Genomic DNA, 19,956 nt, shown 5'->3' with positions numbered 1-19,956 from the left:
ATATACAGTAATATACTTTAGAATCTTCACTAGTGTTTATAGATCATTTTTATAAGTAAAACCTCATTAACTCATATACTGTCAATTCATAGTTTGTCATTACTGGGCTGCAGTAAAGAAATAATCTTTCTTCAAGTCAGAGAACCAACTATTTTCATGAACTTTACAAATATTTATTATTTTGAAATAACTAATGCTAATTATAATTACCCTCTACCCATTAATCAGGTCTATGATACTGAAAAAGAAAAGCTGTGTTTTTTCCCCCTTTTATCTGGTAATTTAAAAAGCATTAGAATCAGCAGAAAGACACAGAAAGTTCTACTGGATATAGACTAATAAAGTGTGTATTCATCTGAGGGGAAGAAAGTATACTATGAAACATTTTATGTAGTTATACCACCTTTAAATTAAGCTCACCTCAGTGTTCTATAAATCTCCATTATTTTTCTTTTCATATAAATTCATTCCATCTCAAAGCCTGTCAACAGTCATGCATGCATAAGTATAACCTAGATGAAGGCAACTTCTTCATTTAATTACACATGTATATCTATTGCTTATTTTTTGAAAAATTAAATTTACTACCACATTACAATAATTTAATACATAAATAGATCTCTATAAGCATTTGCTGTAAGACAAGAATATAGCGAATCACAAATCACTGGTGTTCCATGAAATAAAAAGATTAATTCCAACATGGTATAACTGACAAATGGGAAAAAAAACAAAAACAAAAAACCAAAAAAAAACAGAGACCAATACAGACCACTGGCACCCATGTACCACAGAGATAACCATGCCCCTCCCTGTATATCTTCTCTCTCTCCTGATCAACTTTTGAGTACAGGAAAAGTGTGTGTGTGTGCGTGCGCGTGCGTATCTGTAAAATGTAATGTGTTTAGGACTGAACAAGTGTCTAAATGAGGATTATCTGGAGGTTGATCTTTGAGGAGGATAAAGGCTGCATGAGGACAGATTGAGACGTTCCATTTTATAAAGTTGGGCTAGAAAACTCTAAAACAAGAAAAGACCCAACTCTGAGTCTGTGTATTTAACAATGATTTCTTACAGTAATGATGAAGTTAGTGGCAGAGTTAAGACTGAAACCTAAGTCTTGGAATTCCCTGGTGCAGTGCTCTTTTCACTACTCCTCCGTCTGACTCTTTCTAACAAATCTTTACCTTTAAGTGACCCCACTTAGACAAATAAAAAAAGGGCTGAACAACATATAATCATACAATAAATATTTTCAAATATCTACATTGTTAAGTGCATTATCAGACATATTTTATTATTTAATCATAAATTTCCTACTAGGTAGGTATTATCATTAACATTTTATACATAATGAATGTGGGGTTCAAAGAAATTATGTAATTTGGGGCGCCTGGGTGGCACAGCGGTTAAGCGTCTGCCTTCGGCTCAGGGCGTGATCCCAGCGTTCTGGGTTCGAGCCCCACATCAGGCTCCTCCGCTATGAGCCTGCTTCTTCCTCTCCCACTCCCTCTGCTTGTGTTCCCTCTCTCGCTGGCTGTCTCTATCTCTGTCAAATAAATAAATAAATAAAATCTTTAAAAAAAAAAAAAAAAAAAAAGAAAGAAATTATGTAATTTGCCCAGGTTGCAACAGTTAATTAAGTGGTAGAGCTACAAATCAAATTTTATCTAACTGACATTAAACACGCTCTTTCCATCACATTATCTTTTATTGTAAGCTGTGTTAACTTTAAACAATTACCCTGGTACACACATGCAGACAAATTTTAGAAGTCAACCCATAAGTTATATTTTTTCATGTTAATAATAGTAATAATAATAGCAGCTACTATGTATTAGTGCTAGCTTCTCCAGAAATAGCACTGCTAACCAGCACAATAGCTTGTCTGGTAGATACTACTGCCAACGTTTTAGAGATAAGGTTCAGAGAGGTTAAGTTATTTGCTCGAAGTCACATGCTTACTTAATTAGCGGCAGTCAAGATTTTAACCCAGGTGCAGCTTCAAAGTCTGTGCTCTTTCAGAATTCCCCATGCACAAGCAAATTGAGGCCCTTTATTGCTAAATACTGATTTTTACATGTTTAGGTTTAATAAAAAATCTTATATCCTGAAAGTGTGATTTGTTTTGAATCTGATCTTCTGCTGTTGTTGTTCTTCTAAAACCAAAGCCACTCTTCTTGAATGCTCAAATGATACAAAATGTGTACATTATATATAAGGAAATTTATTTTCCCAATGACATTACCTATATTATTAGCTTACACTTAATAATTAGAAATATATATGTATTTGTATGTAAAATAGCCTCAATATATTTATTTCACATATATACAACATATCAACTGAAACATTTGCCATATTTGGTAATACAGAAAACCTCACTTTTTATAGGTATACTAGGAAAACAATTTTTATTGTGTACTTCATAGCTTTCATTTCCCTGGTTTGCCACTAGATGGTCCTCCCGGAAAAACAGGACACTAAAGAGAATGGCAGGGAAATGAAACCATAGTTAAACTAATGGATGGCTGAATTCAAACCATGAAAGTGAAATACAAGTCAAATATAGCTATTAATGAACAAGAATTATTTTTTTTAAATCCAAGGCATCAAAAGTAGGAATTACCAGTATATACCTAAACAATGACAATATATTAGAGACATCTTTTCTCTATTGCTTTGAAAAATGAGCAAAAATTTAAACACCAGAAAATTTAGAACTGTGAACAAATTTTTAAAGTCAGAATGATCTATTTGTTAAAGACATATTATGCTAACTCCCTCTAAAACAGAAAAATCATTTCAAGAACGTGAATAATGATTTTTATGTTTTAATATGGCTCCTTATGCCAGGTATTCAAAAAATACAGAACACTTCACCAGTATTCTACATACATTGCCAAGTGTACCTTTAAAAGGTCTTGCTTATCAACATAAAATTGCTTTCCAACTAAAAAAGAACTTAGAGGCGCCTGTGTGGCTCAGCTGGTTGAGTGTTGGACTCTTGGTTTCAACTCTTGGTTTTGACTCAAGTAATGATCTCCTGGGTCGTGGGATGGAGCCTCTGCCCCCCCCACCTCCCCCATCTACCCCCCCCACTCCATCCTTCTGCTTGAAAGATTCTCTCCTTCTGCCCCTCCCCCCACTAGCTTTCCCTCTAAAATAAACCTTAAAAATAAAGAAGAACTTAAATGGTAAATTTACCGTACTAAGAAAACATAAAATCAAATCATGACCTACTATTTTTTAACTCTCAGGTTAGCCAACATTTAAAAGACAATCTCCAGTGTTAGGGAAGAGGAAATTTGATATACTGTTTATGGGAGTACAATTGGTATAATCTTTTTTGGATGGTAGTATGGCTCTATCTATTAATTTAAAATGTGTAAACTCCTTAATCCAGCAATTCTGCTTCCAGAAATTTGCCCTACCAGTGTACCCCTGACAAGAATGAAAGGATGTATATATAAGGAAACCATTTAAATGTCCGCAATCTGACTAAAGATATTACAAATCCATACTATGGAATTATGCAGCCATGAGAAAGAATGAGGTCGATTTATATGGAACGATATGGAAGGATGCCCATAATAAATGGGGAAAAGTGACGAGCAGGTCAGGGTGTGTATATATAAGTTTGAAGCATATAAAAATATATGTATGTGCATAGAAAAATATCAGAAAGGTTATGTATCAAATTTTAAACTTGGGGGAGTATTAAATGGGGAAGGGATGGTTAGAGAAAAAGAGGATTTTACTTTTTAAATTTTATGTTTAATGACAAAACCAATAGAAATACTGGCTCTAAATAGATCTAAAATACTAAAACACTGTTCACTTTGTTTTATACGTATACCAAGAATACAGGCCAAGCTATTCCTTCCAGAGAAGCCAGAAAAATACTCATCTCTCTCAGCCCCATTCCTCAGCCATCTACCAGGGCTAGCTGGTAGATTACAATGAAAGGATCCTGGGAAAATCCTACTCAATTCCTTGCCTACTGGCTTTCCTGGACAAGGATTTCCTCAAAAGGACCACAGAATTCAGGTCAGAGTTGAGTCTTTCCAATATCTATTCTTACCATACACTAAGGAATGGGTAAAAAACTCAAATGCTTATAAGAACCAGACAGGTAAAAGCAAATCAATGTGTGAGAGAGAGCATACCTCATCTGAAGGGGGCAATACCCGGGCAATTGTTCCAAAGTGACTACCTTCCCTTGGGGCAGAAATAATACAGGCCTTGGTGACAGCCAATCTTAACCCACTTCACACGGAACAATGAAGAAAAAATTTCTATATGTTGGTAATGGGAACATAAAAGAGTAACCAAACAACCTCTAAGCAAAAGAGGACTTGTTTTAACAAGGAATGTGTAGACTTACACATATCCTGTCCTGTTCTGCACTTTATGATCTAGAGTTGTTTCTGGGTGAGACTTTGGTGAACTCTGTTTAAAAACATGAAAAGCCTTAATTCTACTGCTTAATGTAAGAAGGAAAAAAAATCATTTTATATGACATCACAGATACCTGGGGACCTCACAGGGAATTTTCCTGAGGATCTCCCAGAGCAAGCTAGGCTGCTGCTACTCAACTCTGAAAAATTAAATCAAAGGGAACTTAAGTTCAGTACTGCAAGATCTTTTGATTATTCAAGAGAGTCAGAAATACAGATTTTTCCTGCAGATTACAAATTCATAGTCTTCAACTTCAAACAGGGACTTCAGAGCTAACCTAATGACCCTATGTTTAGTTTCCTATTAGAAGTTAAGCTTCTTTAGGCTAAGACTTATGCCTTAACTCACATTTAACCCCCCACTACTTAGCACCCATCATTCACTTAATAAAAATTTGATGAAGGGAGGAGAGATGAATGGAAGACTGACATAAGGGCAAGGAATGAACTGATAATGAAAGCTTTACTAAGAAGCTGAAAAATATCTAAGATGTAGCAGCAACACAATAATTTAAGAATTTTAGAAAAACTGTTAAACACATTTCAAAAGCTATCTCAAGAAACTTTGTATGTCTGCCAGTTAACTGTCTACATAGCTATTCTGAACTAGTAAGAAAACTTCAATCTTCTATATGTCCAAACTAATAATATAATTTCCTAAGCTACAGCCCTGAACTCTAGTCTATCCAGCCTAGGAATTGCCAAACATCACTCTTCCCAGTACCCTGATTATCCTCACCATCCACAACAACCTTATTTCTAATCTTGGTTCAAGCCTACCATCTTCCTCTTTATTTTCTCAAACCAATCAATCAATCACACAATTACCACTATAATTACAACTTCTAACCTCATATGGGCATTCAGCTTTTTGTCTGAAGCTATCCTTCTTCCAGACTGATTATAGTATCTGTCTAATCAGCTGATCATGCAAGCTGTCTTAATTGTCTTGATTTGTATCTCAACTCTTCCTGTTACATCTTTAAGTGTGTCCTCTGTCATTTTCTTCTCCTCTCTCTATTGCTCTGGGGTTGAAGGATACTTACATTAGAGAGACAAGACACCTGTGTGCATTAAATGCTCAATCAACACTGTTCAACACATTATAGTTTTCTTTATCTAAATTTTTAAATACACATTCCCTGTTTCTTGATCAACAACTTTTAATTTTCCTACCCTGTCTCCAACTTCATTTTAGAATTATGAGTCCTCCAAAATGCAAATTCCCATTTGGACCATGATTCTATCTCAGAATTCTGTAGTATAAAACAAATACATGAATACTATGCTTTATGCCAAACTAGAAGTAAAAAAATCATATGTCTCACAGAGAATAAAGTTTTACATTAAATATGCAGATAAAAATTTGACCTTAATATATATAAATACCTATCTATCTATATGACTTCTCCCTAGGAATACATTCTGTTTTTGAATACATTATGCGTGTGTGTGTGTGTGTATAAAACAGAGAACATATTTTTAGGAGGAAGTCATATAAATTCTATAGGTACTTAAATTAGCCAGTTAGATCTACAGGTATCCTGAAGTCAGTAAAGTTTAGGCCCAATCGCTAACAAATAAAAACATCCTACTAAATTTTTAAGCCACCTCCATATTTCCATAATTTAACCAAAGCAGTAAAAAGATTCAATTTAAAAAGAAGTTAGATGAAATCAGTTTACATATAACCCTGAAAGCTGCTTAGAATCACTACCCCAGAGCATACTAAAATTTAAGACTGACAACAGTCCCTCACTATCTAAAAGAAGTCAAAGACATTCTAACTAAAAATTAACTTCTTCACTTTTAAAAATAATTACTAACAAAAAAAAACCATACTCACCTCTTCGATTAACTTTTCATTTGGTGATGATGTACAAAGACAAACAAGGTAAGTTTGCTTAAAACTACCTTTTGTACCAATCTCTGGATGGTCAGAACACAGCTTTGCTAGAGCAGTTGCTTGACTTAACTGATTGGTTTTGATTAGATGTTTAATTCTCATATCCAACAAGATGGGACCCTCAAAAGCTAAAAATTCATTCACTTTAAAAAACAAGACATAATAGATTATTAACATTTGGTAATAATTCATTTGCAATACAAATACTTAGAAGGAATATCTTTTTTAAAGCACAGGAACTAATACTCTTTTTTTTGCTTTGCAATTTTCTATTACTGTCATGATACTATAAAATACTTGACTTTATAAGCAAAAGAAAATTCCACTGCTAACTTCTGAAAGTTGCATTAAATATTTTTACCCCTGGGAGTACCATTTAGAATGAGGTGAATTAACTTCTTTATGATAATAATTTTGCACTGAATTCTAACAGTCCATGCTATTAAAATTACACTAAATTCTTTTCCCCACAGCATTTATTCTTGAATATCAGAAGTTAGCATCCCTGGAAATCTGCAGTGCTGGGGAATGACACACTTATACTGGTAACCACTGGATATTCTAGAAGATAAGATTCAACCAATATTGCATTCAATACTGATGATGTATTTTTTATTTTACAAAGGTGAAGTCTATTTTGCTTTAATAGATGTTTTAGGACAAATGAATTATCTACAGAAAAATAAATAAGGGGTAGGGGGAGTCTACTGAAACTTCTGTAGGTTTATAATTTTTAAACATCAACTGATAAACCTCAACATTTGCTTAAGACCCACTTACACATAATACATTTCTATTCTGTTCAAATCTTCAAATTTCCTACTGCTTGTCTTCTCAGCTACAAATAAAATTTTTTATTTTTCGAATTTGTGAAGGAGACTTCAAATTTTAACAAGTACAAATTTAAACTCTTCCCTCTTTTCCTTACCAGAATGAGAAAATCATGTTTAAAATTTTACTTGGTGATAGTTAGCCTGAAACCTTTGGAAGGCTTTTAGTAATACAATTTTAAATACTCTAAATAAAACATACAATTTTTTTACTTATGAACAGACTGGAAGATATGTCTAGTAAGTAATTTGTGGGTTAAAAGATGGAGAATGAGAGATGTTCTTCCTTCTTTAAATATCCTTTGCTACCCTCTAGTACTTTTATTTTTTAGATCTAACTGCACTGTATTCCACTGTGTAAAGATTCTTCTATGAAACAGTATAATCATGGCTCCTCAGTATTAAAACCATGAACATATAAGCATTTTAACACAGGATCCCAAATTCCATCCTTTTCTTGAAGTCTAGACCTTTGTACCTGAAACTCTATTCTTCTGACACATTAAATCAAAAAGTATAAAGATTGAACACGGATAAATAAAACTAAATGCCTAACTCTGTGGTGCCTCTGACTGTATGTCTCACATATACAGGGCATTACTTTTTTTAGTATCACATGATCCCACTCAGACAATTATATCGCAAGTATGTTTTCACCGTTTATTTCACTGCCAAACCAAAATCAGGAAAGATTCTAAATGAAAACTTAAAAAAAAAAAAAAGTTAAAAGTTTTCTGGCTATAAATAAGTCATAGACTTAAAAAACTAAAGCTTAGTTTCCTAATACAATAATTCTCTCAAAAGGGAAAATCTAACAATAAAAAGTCTGGGAATTACTTAAAACACTCCCACTAAAACTCATAATTAACAAATTCTGAGGACTGTGGCAAAGAAATTATTTAAAAGTGGCAAGTATTTAACAAAACTGATGACACTGAATAGAATCTCAAATAGTCCCTAAAAATCTCAAATAGCAACATATAAATTAGAATGACAAATTGTGCAAAATAATTTTCTGTGCTAATTCAATATATAGGAGAATATATGTTAATATTGTAAAATTTCAAAAACATAGATTTTTTTTTTTTAAATGATGGGAAACCACTGCCACACTTAGGGCAAAACTGTTTCCAAAGAAAATATAGAATATTAGAGCAGAAGGGACTTTATAGATCATTTCGTCCAGCTCCATCATTTGGCAGATGAGTAAACTGAGGCTCACAGAAAGTAAGTAACTTCCTAGGGTCATAAAGCCAGTTAATGACAGAACCAGGACCAGAATAATGTGTCTTCTGACTTCCAGCTTAATACAGTGGTGGGATAAGAAAACCAAATTCACATTAAGTGTGTCTACTTCTATTTAGAATGGCACTTTATAGCAGTAAAGAGCTGTAAAGTAGCATTAACTTTTAAAGGAAAATAATCGTGTATTCCGAAGCTCAGGATTCAAATGGATCAAAAGTACATTATATCTCAATACTCAATTCAGAACCTGCAGAATGCTTACTCTTCCTGGCCTTTTTCCATTTCTCATTCCTTTGTATCTTTCTCTACTTCTCTCCAATCCAGAGCATGCTTCTTCTTACAGCATTATAATATCACATCAAAGACTACCTGTTTTAGGGCTTGCCAGACTTATGAAAAAAGTTTTATATTTATCCTTGAGTAGCTAGTCACATCACATCTCATTCTCTACCCTGCTTTTTCCACTTCCATCCCATAAAAATAAAAATATCTTGAATTTTACTGTGTGCAGCCTTTTAATCTCTTTTCTCTGTATTTATGGACTTGAACAGAAAAGCAGATTTTACTACATTTGAGCCTATCAAGAGAGCTGGACGACGTAAAACGATAATGTAAATCAATAATATTTAGCTAGCTCAGTAAGAAAGAATGGCTTCTTCGCATAGAATGCCACTTACGCGGTATTAAAAAATACTAGTTTCTACATTAAAGATAAGTAACTTTAACTATATTACAATATATAAGTTGATTTTGTGATAAATCATTACACAAATATTAAATGAGCATGTCCTATGCACCAAAGCTTAGACTAACTAGGTCCTGGATTTCCCTCAACTTAATCTACTGGGCATGTATTTCCATGGCCAGATTTGCCCACAATCTCCTCTGCAGCATCTCTGAACTAGCTATTTAGCAAGCATCTCAAACTCTGCAAACCAATCTCTATACCACAGTACGTATTATCTCAATTCACTTAGTCATGCTCAAGCCAGGAATCTAACAGTGGCCTTAAAAAATGCTCTCTTGTGCTTTCTTTTCACCCACACATCCAATTCACCTCCTAATTCTGTCACTTCTAATGCCTAAATACTCCATCCCATTCACTTTTCTCCACCTCTACTCCTACCATTTACCCACTCCTCCCAGCCCGTCATTAATCCATCAGACCACTTTGTAGCACTCTGCTAGTCTTCTGCATCCACCCTTACACCATCACATCTTCTCCAGCTTAAAACACTCAAAAGCTTTCCCTTTGCCTTCCATGAGTAAATTCTAAACTTTTCACCATGGCCTACCTGAATCTGCATCAATTATTCCTTTTTAAAAAATATAATTTGTATTTTCTCTTAAAAACAATTTACCATTTGGAAAGAAAGAGAGAGAGAGAGAAAGAAAGAAGAGGAAGAAAGGAAGAGGGAAAGAAAAGGAAGGAAGGAAGGGAGGGAGGGAGGGAGGAAGGGCAACCAAATTGGAAAGGAAGAAGTAAAACAATCCGACTACAGATGACATGATTTTTTATGTAGGAAACCCTAAGGATGCCACAAAAAAACTATTAGAATAAGTGACTTTAGCCAAGTTATAGGATACAAAAATTAAAATACAAAAATAAGTTGCATTTTTATATACTAACAATGAACAACCTGAAAAGGAAATTAAGAAAACAATTCCATTTACAGTATCAACAAATACTTAGGAACAAATCTAACTAAGGTGAAAGACTTGTACTCTGAAATCTACAAAACATGGCTGAAAGAAATTAAAGACACAAGTAGATGGAGAGATCCCCGTGTTTGTGGATTCAAAGACTTAATACTGTTAAGATGTCCAGCTATCAAAGCTATCTAAGAATTTAATACAATTCCTGTCAAATCACAATGTTTCTTGCAGAGAGAGAAAAATTTACCCTAAAATTCAAATGAAATCTCAAGGGACTCCCAATAGCCAAAACAATTTTGAAAAAGAACAAAGTCTGAAGTGTCACACTTCCTTACTTCAAAATTATTTATAAAGCTACAGTAATCGGAACAGTGTGGTACTAGCATAAAGACAGACATATAGGCAATGCAACAGAGCAAAAAGGCCAGAAACAAACCTTCATATATATGGTCAAATGATCTTCAACAAGAGTGCCAAGATCAGTCAATGAGAAATGGACAGTCTCTTCAACAAATGGTGCTGGGAAAACTCATGTTTACATGCAAAAGAATGAAGCTGGACACTTACCATATACCATACAGAAATTTAACTCAAAATGGATTAAAGATCTAAATGTAAGACCCAAAACTACAAAACTCCTAAAAGAAAACAAAGGAGATACACCTGAAGACATTGGACTTGGCAAGGATTTACTGGATATGACACCAAGATACAGACAATAAAAACAAAAACAGCCAACTGCAACTACATCAAACCTAATTTTTTTTATGCATCAAAAGACAGAATCAACAAAGTGAAAAGGCAACCTACGTAATGGAAGAAAATATCTGCAAGTCATATATCTGATAAGGGGTTAATATCCAGAATATATAAAGAATTCTTACAACTCAACAATAAAAAATCAAATAAACCTATTACAAAGTGGGCAAAGGACTTTAACAGACATTTATCCAAAGATGACATACAAACGTCCAACGAACACATGAAAAGGTACCCAACTAACCATCAGAGAAATGCAAATCAAACTACAATGAGGTATCACCTCATAATCCATTAGAAAAATTACTATAAAAAAAAAAAACCCAACAAACTCAGAAAGTAAGTGTTGGTGAGGATGTGGAGAAATTGGAACCTTTGTGTACTGTTGATGGGACTGTAAAATGGTGGAACTTCTATGGAAAACAATCTGGAAGCTCCTCGAAGTTAAAAACAGAACTATCTACCATATGATCCAGCTATTCCACTTCTGGGTTTGTACATAAAAGAACTGAAAGGAGGGTCTTCAAGTGATATGCACATGCACCCCCATGTTCACAGCAGTACTACTCATAAAAGCTAAGAAGTGGAAGCAACCCCAATGTCCACCAACGAATGAATAAACAAAATGTGGTATACATCCATGCAGTGGAGTATTATTCACTCTTAAAAAGGAAGAAATCCTGGGATGTGCTACAACATGGATGACCCTTGAGAACATTATGCTAAGTGAAATAAGGCAGTCACAAAAAGGCAAATATGATATGATTCTACTTATTAAGGTAACAAAAGTAATCTAAGTTATAGAAACCAAAAATAAAATGGTGGTTAGCCAGGGGCTGGGAGAGGTGTGGTAGAGGGAGTTGATATTAAATTGTTACAGAATTAAAAAAAAAAAAATTGTTGGGGAGCCTGGGTGGCTCAGTCAGTTAATCATCTGACATCAGCTCAGCTCATGATCTTGGGGTCCTGAGATTGAGCCCTGAGTCAGGCTCCATGCTCAACGGGGCATCTGTTGGCCCCCCCACCCCTCCCACCACTCGTGTACGCTCTCTTAAATAAATAAAATCTTAAAAAAAGAAAAGAAAGTTACAGAATCTTAGTTTTGCAAGATGAAAAGTTCTGGAGATGTTTTTTACAACAATATGAATATACCTAACACTACTGAACTATACAATTAAAAATGATTAAATGGTACACTGTTATCTGTTTTTTACCACAATAAAAAAATAAATTTAAAAAATCAAGGCAGTACTGTTAGTCACAAATATCCAAATTCAGAATTTTTGTTTTTTAGATTTTATTTTTTTATTTGAGAGAGCACAAGCAGACGGAGGGGCAGAGGAAGAGTGAGCAGCAGAATTCCCACTGAGCAGGGAGCCCGGTGTGGGGCTCGATCCCAGAACCCTGGGATCATGATCTCAGCAGAAGGCAGACTCTAAAACTCTAACCGACTGAGCAACCCAGGGGCCCCCACATTTAGAAATTTAATAAAAACACAATACTTCAAGCTGTAGGCAAGTGGTTCTTAACCATGGCTGCATAAGTATGTTGATCTTCTAAAAAGTACTGATGCCTGGGGCTCAGACCCAGAGCCTCTGGTCTGAGGCAGGCCTCCAGCACTGAAATGTCTAAAAACTCTCTAGGTAATTTAATCACAGACAGGTTTGAGAAACACTTCTCTAGGTATCTGTATTTCGGTGTCCAAATTACCAATTAGGGATAGTCTTAATCTTCACTCTACCCTTCACCCTTTCCTGAGGGAATATGTTACATTTATAAGAAATAGAATTTTTTACTTAAAAGATTTAAGAATTTCTTAAATCATGTTGCTTGCTTTTTCATTAAATCTGAAACTTCATGGTCATTACTTGACTACGGTAAAACCTTTTGATCATAACTGATTTTTTGACTTGGTTGCTATAAAACAGAATTTTTAAAGACTAGAGGCGCTTGGGTGACTCAGTTGGTTTAAGTGTCTGCCTTCAGCCCAGGTCATGATCCTGGAGTCCCTGATCTACCCATATCAGGTCCCTGCTCAGTGAGGAGTCTGCTTCTGCCTCCCCTCCCCACCCCCCACGCCCCACTCCTGTTCTCTTACTCACACTCTCTCAAATAAAATCTAAAAAAAAGAAAAAAAGAATTTTTGAGGACTAAAAAAAATATCCATGCCATAGATGAACCTAGTTAGTAAGCAACACTAAAATTTTCGTGTGAAATAAGATTTCACTATGAGATTTGAATGTAATTAAGTTGACGTATTTATCCATGTAACTTTATTATACAATACACTTACTAAAACAGAATGCTTCAAGAAACCAATGAGTGTATTTTAAAACCATTTCTAGTAAAAATGACGATTTGGGGGTCACTACATTTATATTTAATTATATAGAAGTATAATTAACATTAAATATAAATATGTCATCAGCCTAAAATGGGACTGAACACTTTTATAGGCTTACTACAGTTAAATTCTATCAGCTTAATTCTATCCAGTCACCGGTCCTCAATGATCTAAGGGTTATACATAAGTAAAAGGTAGTCTAATTTAGAAGTGATTTTTAAAAATAAAATCTAAAATGTTCCATTCACTTACTTTTTATATCAGGACAAGATCAATTAAGGGCACAGAAGGGAGAAGGCCATAAGGCAAAAAAAGAGAAATCAAACAACAAGAAAGAAAAGAAAAGAAAAGAAAAGAGAAAAAAGAAAGAAAAGAAAAAAGAAAAGAAAAGAAGGGAGGGAAAGAAAAGAAGGGAGGGAAAGGAAAAAGGAAAAGGAAACAAAAACGAAACAAAACCAAAGAGAAACAAGTTAGGCCAACTGTTATTTCTAAAAGTACTTAATATAGTCTTTAAGGTACTCTTTTTAGTGACTCTCTGTAAGAAATGTCCTAACACAAAGTAACTGTCAATAGATTTGAATCTAGTTTTCGAAGTCACCTCTTCTGGCATTCTCTGTACAGACATGTAAAGCTATATATACTACACACGAAAAATACAACAAAAGTATCAGGGTGAAAGAACTGGAGATTATCCAAAACTAAATGCAGCTGCCTGCAATCAGATCTGACCTCATCCTATTTACCTGGAAAGTATGAGTTATCACCTGCTCTCTCCTCCCATCTCCCCTCCCTTCAAATATTACATCTTATGTATGCTAATATCTGATAAACCAGGGAACAGTTTTTCCACCTTCACTTTTAAATGCAAAGTTTATTACTGAAATAAAGACTTATTTTCTCACAAAATTCTTAAGGATTTATAAGTACTGTGGTAAGCTTAAGAAATTTCCTTTGAAAAAGAAGGGGTTCCGGGGTGGGGGGAGAAGACTGCAGGGCCTAAGATTCAAGAAAGGACTGGCAAGCTAACAAAAATGTAATTTGTGCAACTGCAAATTATCCCAATATAGAAGTATAAGGGACAGGTTTGAGGGAACTCAGTGTGACTGTAATAGGGAGCTCTCTCTGAGTTTAGACTGTAAAATGATCTGTACAAAATGGAAAGCAGGCTCAGGACCAACGATGCACACACAAGTGTTACGAACCTATGCAAGATGTTATTAAAGCCAGAACCCAAGATGACCCATAGCACACCAAAAATGTTGAGAACAATCAAACTAGCAGAGGTGGGTAACTTCTGGAGAAAAGATTGCCACTTGGGTTTGACTATGCATTATTTATGATAACGGAGAAAAAGGAGAATTCCTCTAATGGTGGTTCTGTTAATAAGCTTTGTATTTAAAAGGGCAGAACAATGCAGCAAATGGAAATAAATGGGAAAAAGTAATTTTCAAGATAGGGATGAGCAACAGATATAATCCTGAATAAGAGTCTCAAAATTAATTATATTAAAAGCATGGTGTGTGATTGTTCAGAAGATTCATGAGCATTAAGAGCCAAGACAGATTCATTAATCATAAATTAGGTTATGCCTGTCACAAAAATTATCTCAGTATGTATCAGAGACCCAAATGTAAAATGTGACACTATAAAACTTCTATGAAAGAAATCTATAGAACTCTAGGTTTGGTAATGAGTATGTATGTATGCATTGCTATTTTTATTTTATATTATTTCATTTTAATTCCAGTATAGTTAACATAGTGGTAATGAGTTTTTAGATAAAACACCAAAAGCACGATCCACAAAAGAAAAAATTCATAAGTTGGACTTCATTAAAATTTTAAATTTCTGCTCTGTGAAAGACACTGTTAAGAAAAAGGATGAGCCACAGACTGAAAGAACGTATTTGCAACACTCATGTCTGATAAAGAACTCGTATCCAGAATATACAAAGCACTGTTAAAAATTAACAATAAGAGAACAAACAACCTGATTAAAAAATAGAAAAAAAATCTAAAGGGATGCCTCACCGAAGAAGATATACAGATGGCAAATATGCATATGAAAACATGTTCAGTGTCTTATGTCATCACAGAGATGCTAACTGAAACAAAAATGTGATATTACGACACACCTATCAGAATGGCTGCAATTACCAAAATAGGTAATCCCAATTACCAACGAGGGTCTAGAGTAACATGAATCGTCATTCACTGCTGGTGAGAATACAGAATGGTACAGGCACTTTAGAAAACAGTTTGGCAGTTTCTTACAAAGCAAAACACAGTCTTACCATATGATCTAGCAATCTTACCCCAGTATTTACCCAACTCGTGTGAAACTTACATCCACCCAAAAACTTACATGCAAATGTTTACAGTAGCTTTATTCATAAACAGCAATGGTAGTAAACAAGATGTCTTTTAATAGGTGAATGAAGAAACTGGTACATTCATATAACACATACTATCATGGAATACTATTCAGCAATAAAAAGGAATGAGTTGTTGAGATACACAAGACATAGATGAATGTTAAATACATATTGCCAAGTAAAAGAAGCTAGGCCAAAAGGCTATAATTGTAAGACAATCTTGAAAACGCAAAACTATAGAGATGGTAAAGAAATCAGTAGTTATCAGGTGTTCACGAGAGGCTTCAGTGGGTGAAGACAGTTGATTTTTTATGGCAGTGAAACTATTCTGTATGATACCGCCATGGTGGATACATCGTACTATGCATTTGCCAAAGCCTATAGAACTTTACAGCACAAACAAGAAATCTTAAGGTATGCAAATTTTTAAAAATTTAGGAGGTTGGGGAAGCCCAGGATGAAATTAATATGGCAAAAAAAAATGTGTATTATAAATGTTATGAAAGAACTTCACTGAAAGAGGAAGGGAAATAAAGTGCTCACCTAACTAACTCTGGATGAACAGAGTCTATAAGAAAAATGGCAAGAGAAATCGTACATAAGCATTGTATTCTAATCAGTAAAGTTGTTTTCCACAGAGGTATAAGTTATCAATTCTGAAACCACTATACATGTACACTAACACTGATTAAGTATATAGATGGCCAATGGTAGGAGGTCAGTCTGAAAAGACTATAATATTGCATGATTCCAATTATAGGACATTCTGTTGAAGTGAGAAGTTACAGATAAGCAAAAAGAGGAGAAAAGAACGATCCCTGTGGTATGGATTAGAGTGGAAGACATTAGGATGAACCTTTCTATTTAGTTTGATATAAATACAGCTGGTTACATATGGAAATATTTACAGATGTGTCTACACACAGATTAGTATACCTACATATATTTTCTTGCTTTGTCTGTTGAGAGGTCCTAGAAGCAATGATACCCTAGAAGCAATGTCACTTCAGTAGCAATAAACACACCCAGTTATCAGGTCTATTACTGTTCTCCAAGAAAAAAGAACTAGGATTCTTTGGAAAAATAGCCAATTCTACAACTGGGGCGGGAAATAAGGAAAATAAGCTGGAGTACCTTATAGAGCTAGAAAGCAAGAAAGTACTCAAATAAAAAACATAATCTATAATGACAAGGGTATGTCAAAGGGACACAGAAATTAAATCAGAGGGTTCGCAATGGCCAAGGCTGGGACAATTTGAGTAACAAAATAAATAATAGTATTGGATTATACCAAAGTATAAAATGAATATCCCTTAGTCTATACTGATATAAATAAATGACTGAATAAATGGGGGAAATCTGTGTAAATTCCAAATAATCTGTGTAGATACTTCCCCCCTCCAGGAGGTGGAGCTTAAATTTCCACCTCTTAAGTGTGGGTTGCATGATAACTTCCTTCCAAAGAGTACTATATGGAAAGGGAGAAAAAGAGTAACTTTAGAGTGGAGAAACCTGACAAAACACAGCACCACAGCCAGGTAAGCAAGGTTAATATCAACAATGAGAAGTCATGTGGATAGTATGTACCCCTGATATGATGTGATAACAATGGCACTTTACCTCTGTGATCTTCCTCCCCAAATCCACAAGCCCAGTTCTAATCAAGAGAGCAACATCAGACAACTCCCAATTAAGGGATATTCTACAAAATACCTGACCAGTATTCCTCAAAACTGTCAAGGTCATCAAAAACAAGGAAAGTCTGAAAAACTGTCACAGCCAAGAGGAGCCTAAGAAGACATGACGACTAAATGTAATGTGGTATCCTGGATGGGATCCTGGAACAGAAAAAGGACATTAGGTAAAAACTAAGGAAATCTGAATAAAGTATGGAAGTTAATTAATAACAAAGTATAAATGCTGGTTTATTAACTGTGACAAATGTATCATACTAATGTAAGATATGAAGAATAAGGAAAACTGGTAGTGGGGTATATGGGGAACTCACAATTTTTCTGTAAATCTAAAACTATTCTAAAATAAAAAGTTCATTTTAAAAAATAATAAATTAGGTCATACTAACCTCAATATTAAACATTATTACTTAAAAGAACTCTAGCCAAATACTTGTTATGGTGTTATGGTCTTTCATCAAATCCTTATTTACACAAAAGGAGAACCACAGAGCAGACAAAGGAAAAACAGGCATATTTTATCAAACAACCATAATCAAAGAGTATTGATTAAAGGACTGAAGGTAAGAAGGAAGATTTCGTAAGTATCCGAGGGGCTAGGTTTCTGGACATGACCATTTTATGGTTATTTTCAAGGACCTGGATGCCAACAGAATATATGTTAGTAAGAGGAAACTGGTAAGGACAAAAACCTTGGATAACAAAATCAAGACTGAAAAGAATACTGAAAAGTTGCAAACACAGAATGAATCTAACAGTGAAATTAAGCAGAAAGAAAAAAAAAAAAAAAGCAATGCCTTGTGTGCCAAAAGACAAAGTATAAAAATGCAGTTGATAATTTAAGGGTAGCATTTATTTTTTAAAATTTTTGTGTGATTTTAGTAATCTCACTGAGTTGTGAGAATGATATAGCTACCCACAAAGTTTAATGTCACCTTAAGTCACACTAAAAGTATAAATTGTTAGGATGAAAAATGAGAGTACCAATGACCTCAAAGTCAGCCAGATTATATTTAGGGTACACATAAGATTCTGAGAATTACATATTAAAGAGAACAACAAAATGCACTAAAAAAACCAGGAATCACGATTTAGATTTAAAATCTTTAAAAATCTCAATTGCTATGGCACGAGAAGAGGGATTTATACTTTGTTTGGCATGGCTCTAGGGGTAGCACTAGATTCAAAAGATGAAATTCTAAGAATACTGTTTTCACAGTTTTCGTAGTGAAGATTTTCTAATCACAGGTTAAGAACAGACTGAACTACACAGCAAATCACCTCTCTAGGGAAGAAATTGGTGTTTAAGAGAAAGCCAATTTATTTATCAGTGATATTTAGAAGGGAGCTGAAATTGGGTAAAAAAATAAGCGTTACTGTCTTTCTAATTCTGAGACTATGACTAAAGAAAGGTACAAGTAATATATAAGCTTAAAGTTCCTGTGATATTCAAAGGCCATCTACTTGAACTATGTTGATTTAGTTATTAGAGTTACTTCATTCTAAGATGCTAAAACCTTAAAGTGAAACCAGCATTTTCAGCCACCCTCAATTCCCCAAATCAAAGAGCATTTCTTGGGTTAGCTGGGTTTTAGTGAATCCAAATTTACTCAATTAAAAAAAAAGTTCAGGATTAAGTAGATTACTGTTCAAATATTACATCAAACCTCCAAAGGCTTCACTATAAACAAACTAATGAGCATAGCCTCCTAAGGTGTATTCATTATTCTCTAAGCTCTGGTTCTCTACAAACTTGCTGTAGTTAAGTTAAACTAAGAGGCTGGATATTTAAAGCTTAAAGTTCCCCATCCTTTTGAGTCATCAAGTTTGAACATGTAAATAAATTAATATTTTTGTGTAAAATGTTAACTCCTTCAACTTTTTCAAAAGATGTAATTATGAAACATACACTTCTAAGTTTATGTGATTATCTGTAAAATGACTCCCATCAAAGAGACATTCTAAGTAAGTGAGGACCAAGTAAAGATTATGGCTGCAAAAACTCTGTCGTTTAACATCTGATTGCTTCACTGAGTTGTATTAAAGTCTGGCTACCTACAACTACTGCTATCGTAAGAAACTCCTCTTGGCTCAATAGTCCAAATTACTCCAGTAGCTATGTCAGGCAAAGAACAAGAAATAAAGCAGCAGAGATGGGCAGAGACTTTGTTAACAGAAATGATGTTAGGCACATCCAAGCAAGTAAGGAAACTGAGCACATATTTTTTAAAAATAAATTTTAAATCTCTGCTAAGGTGAAGGTACCATTTTCTTGCTTTAGTGTAATGTGTTGAGTTTAGCAAAAAAAAAAAAAAAAAAGCTCTTCAGAAATTGACAACAGAAAAATGGAGTTAATTCTTTATTTAAGCTAGGTGCAATTTATTAAGCTAGGTGCAACAGGGCATGATATAAAAAAGGAGAGAGGTCCTGACTTCAATTCCTGGCTCTGCCTCAAAACACTGGCAATGTAATATAGAAAAGACAACCAATCTTCCTGAGCCTCCGTTTCCTCATCTGTAAAATAGGGATAATAAAGATCCTACCTTTTTCACAGGATCATCAAGGTTAAATTTGAAACCATGAATATAAAAGCACATTTCAAACTGTTAGGAACTATACAATGTAATCTGATATTATTAATCTATTACATCCAGTATTTCCAAAAGCTGAATAAATTAGAAAGGATAA

At 34.3% G+C, this 19,956-nt stretch overlaps 1 protein-coding gene across 2 annotated transcripts in view; it reads right to left on the bottom strand.

Moving 5' to 3' along the window:
* The window catches only part of ZNF292 (zinc finger protein 292), a 90,019-nt gene that overhangs the window by 17,723 nt on the left and 52,340 nt on the right, over positions 1-19,956 (bottom strand). For both annotated transcript variants that reach the window (XM_040627519.1, XM_040627520.1), the window contains one exon: positions 6,307-6,509. In XM_040627519.1, the coding sequence (XP_040483453.1) occupies positions 6,307-6,509 (203 nt within the window). The remainder of the gene's footprint in view (positions 1-6,306; positions 6,510-19,956) is intronic.

Source organism: Ursus maritimus, unplaced genomic scaffold (assembly GCF_017311325.1).
Source record: "Ursus maritimus isolate PB19 unplaced genomic scaffold, ASM1731132v1 scaffold_13, whole genome shotgun sequence".
In the NCBI taxonomy this organism is placed as follows: domain Eukaryota; kingdom Metazoa; phylum Chordata; class Mammalia; order Carnivora; family Ursidae; genus Ursus; species Ursus maritimus.
This window is presented reverse-complemented; position numbering and strand designations above follow the sequence as displayed.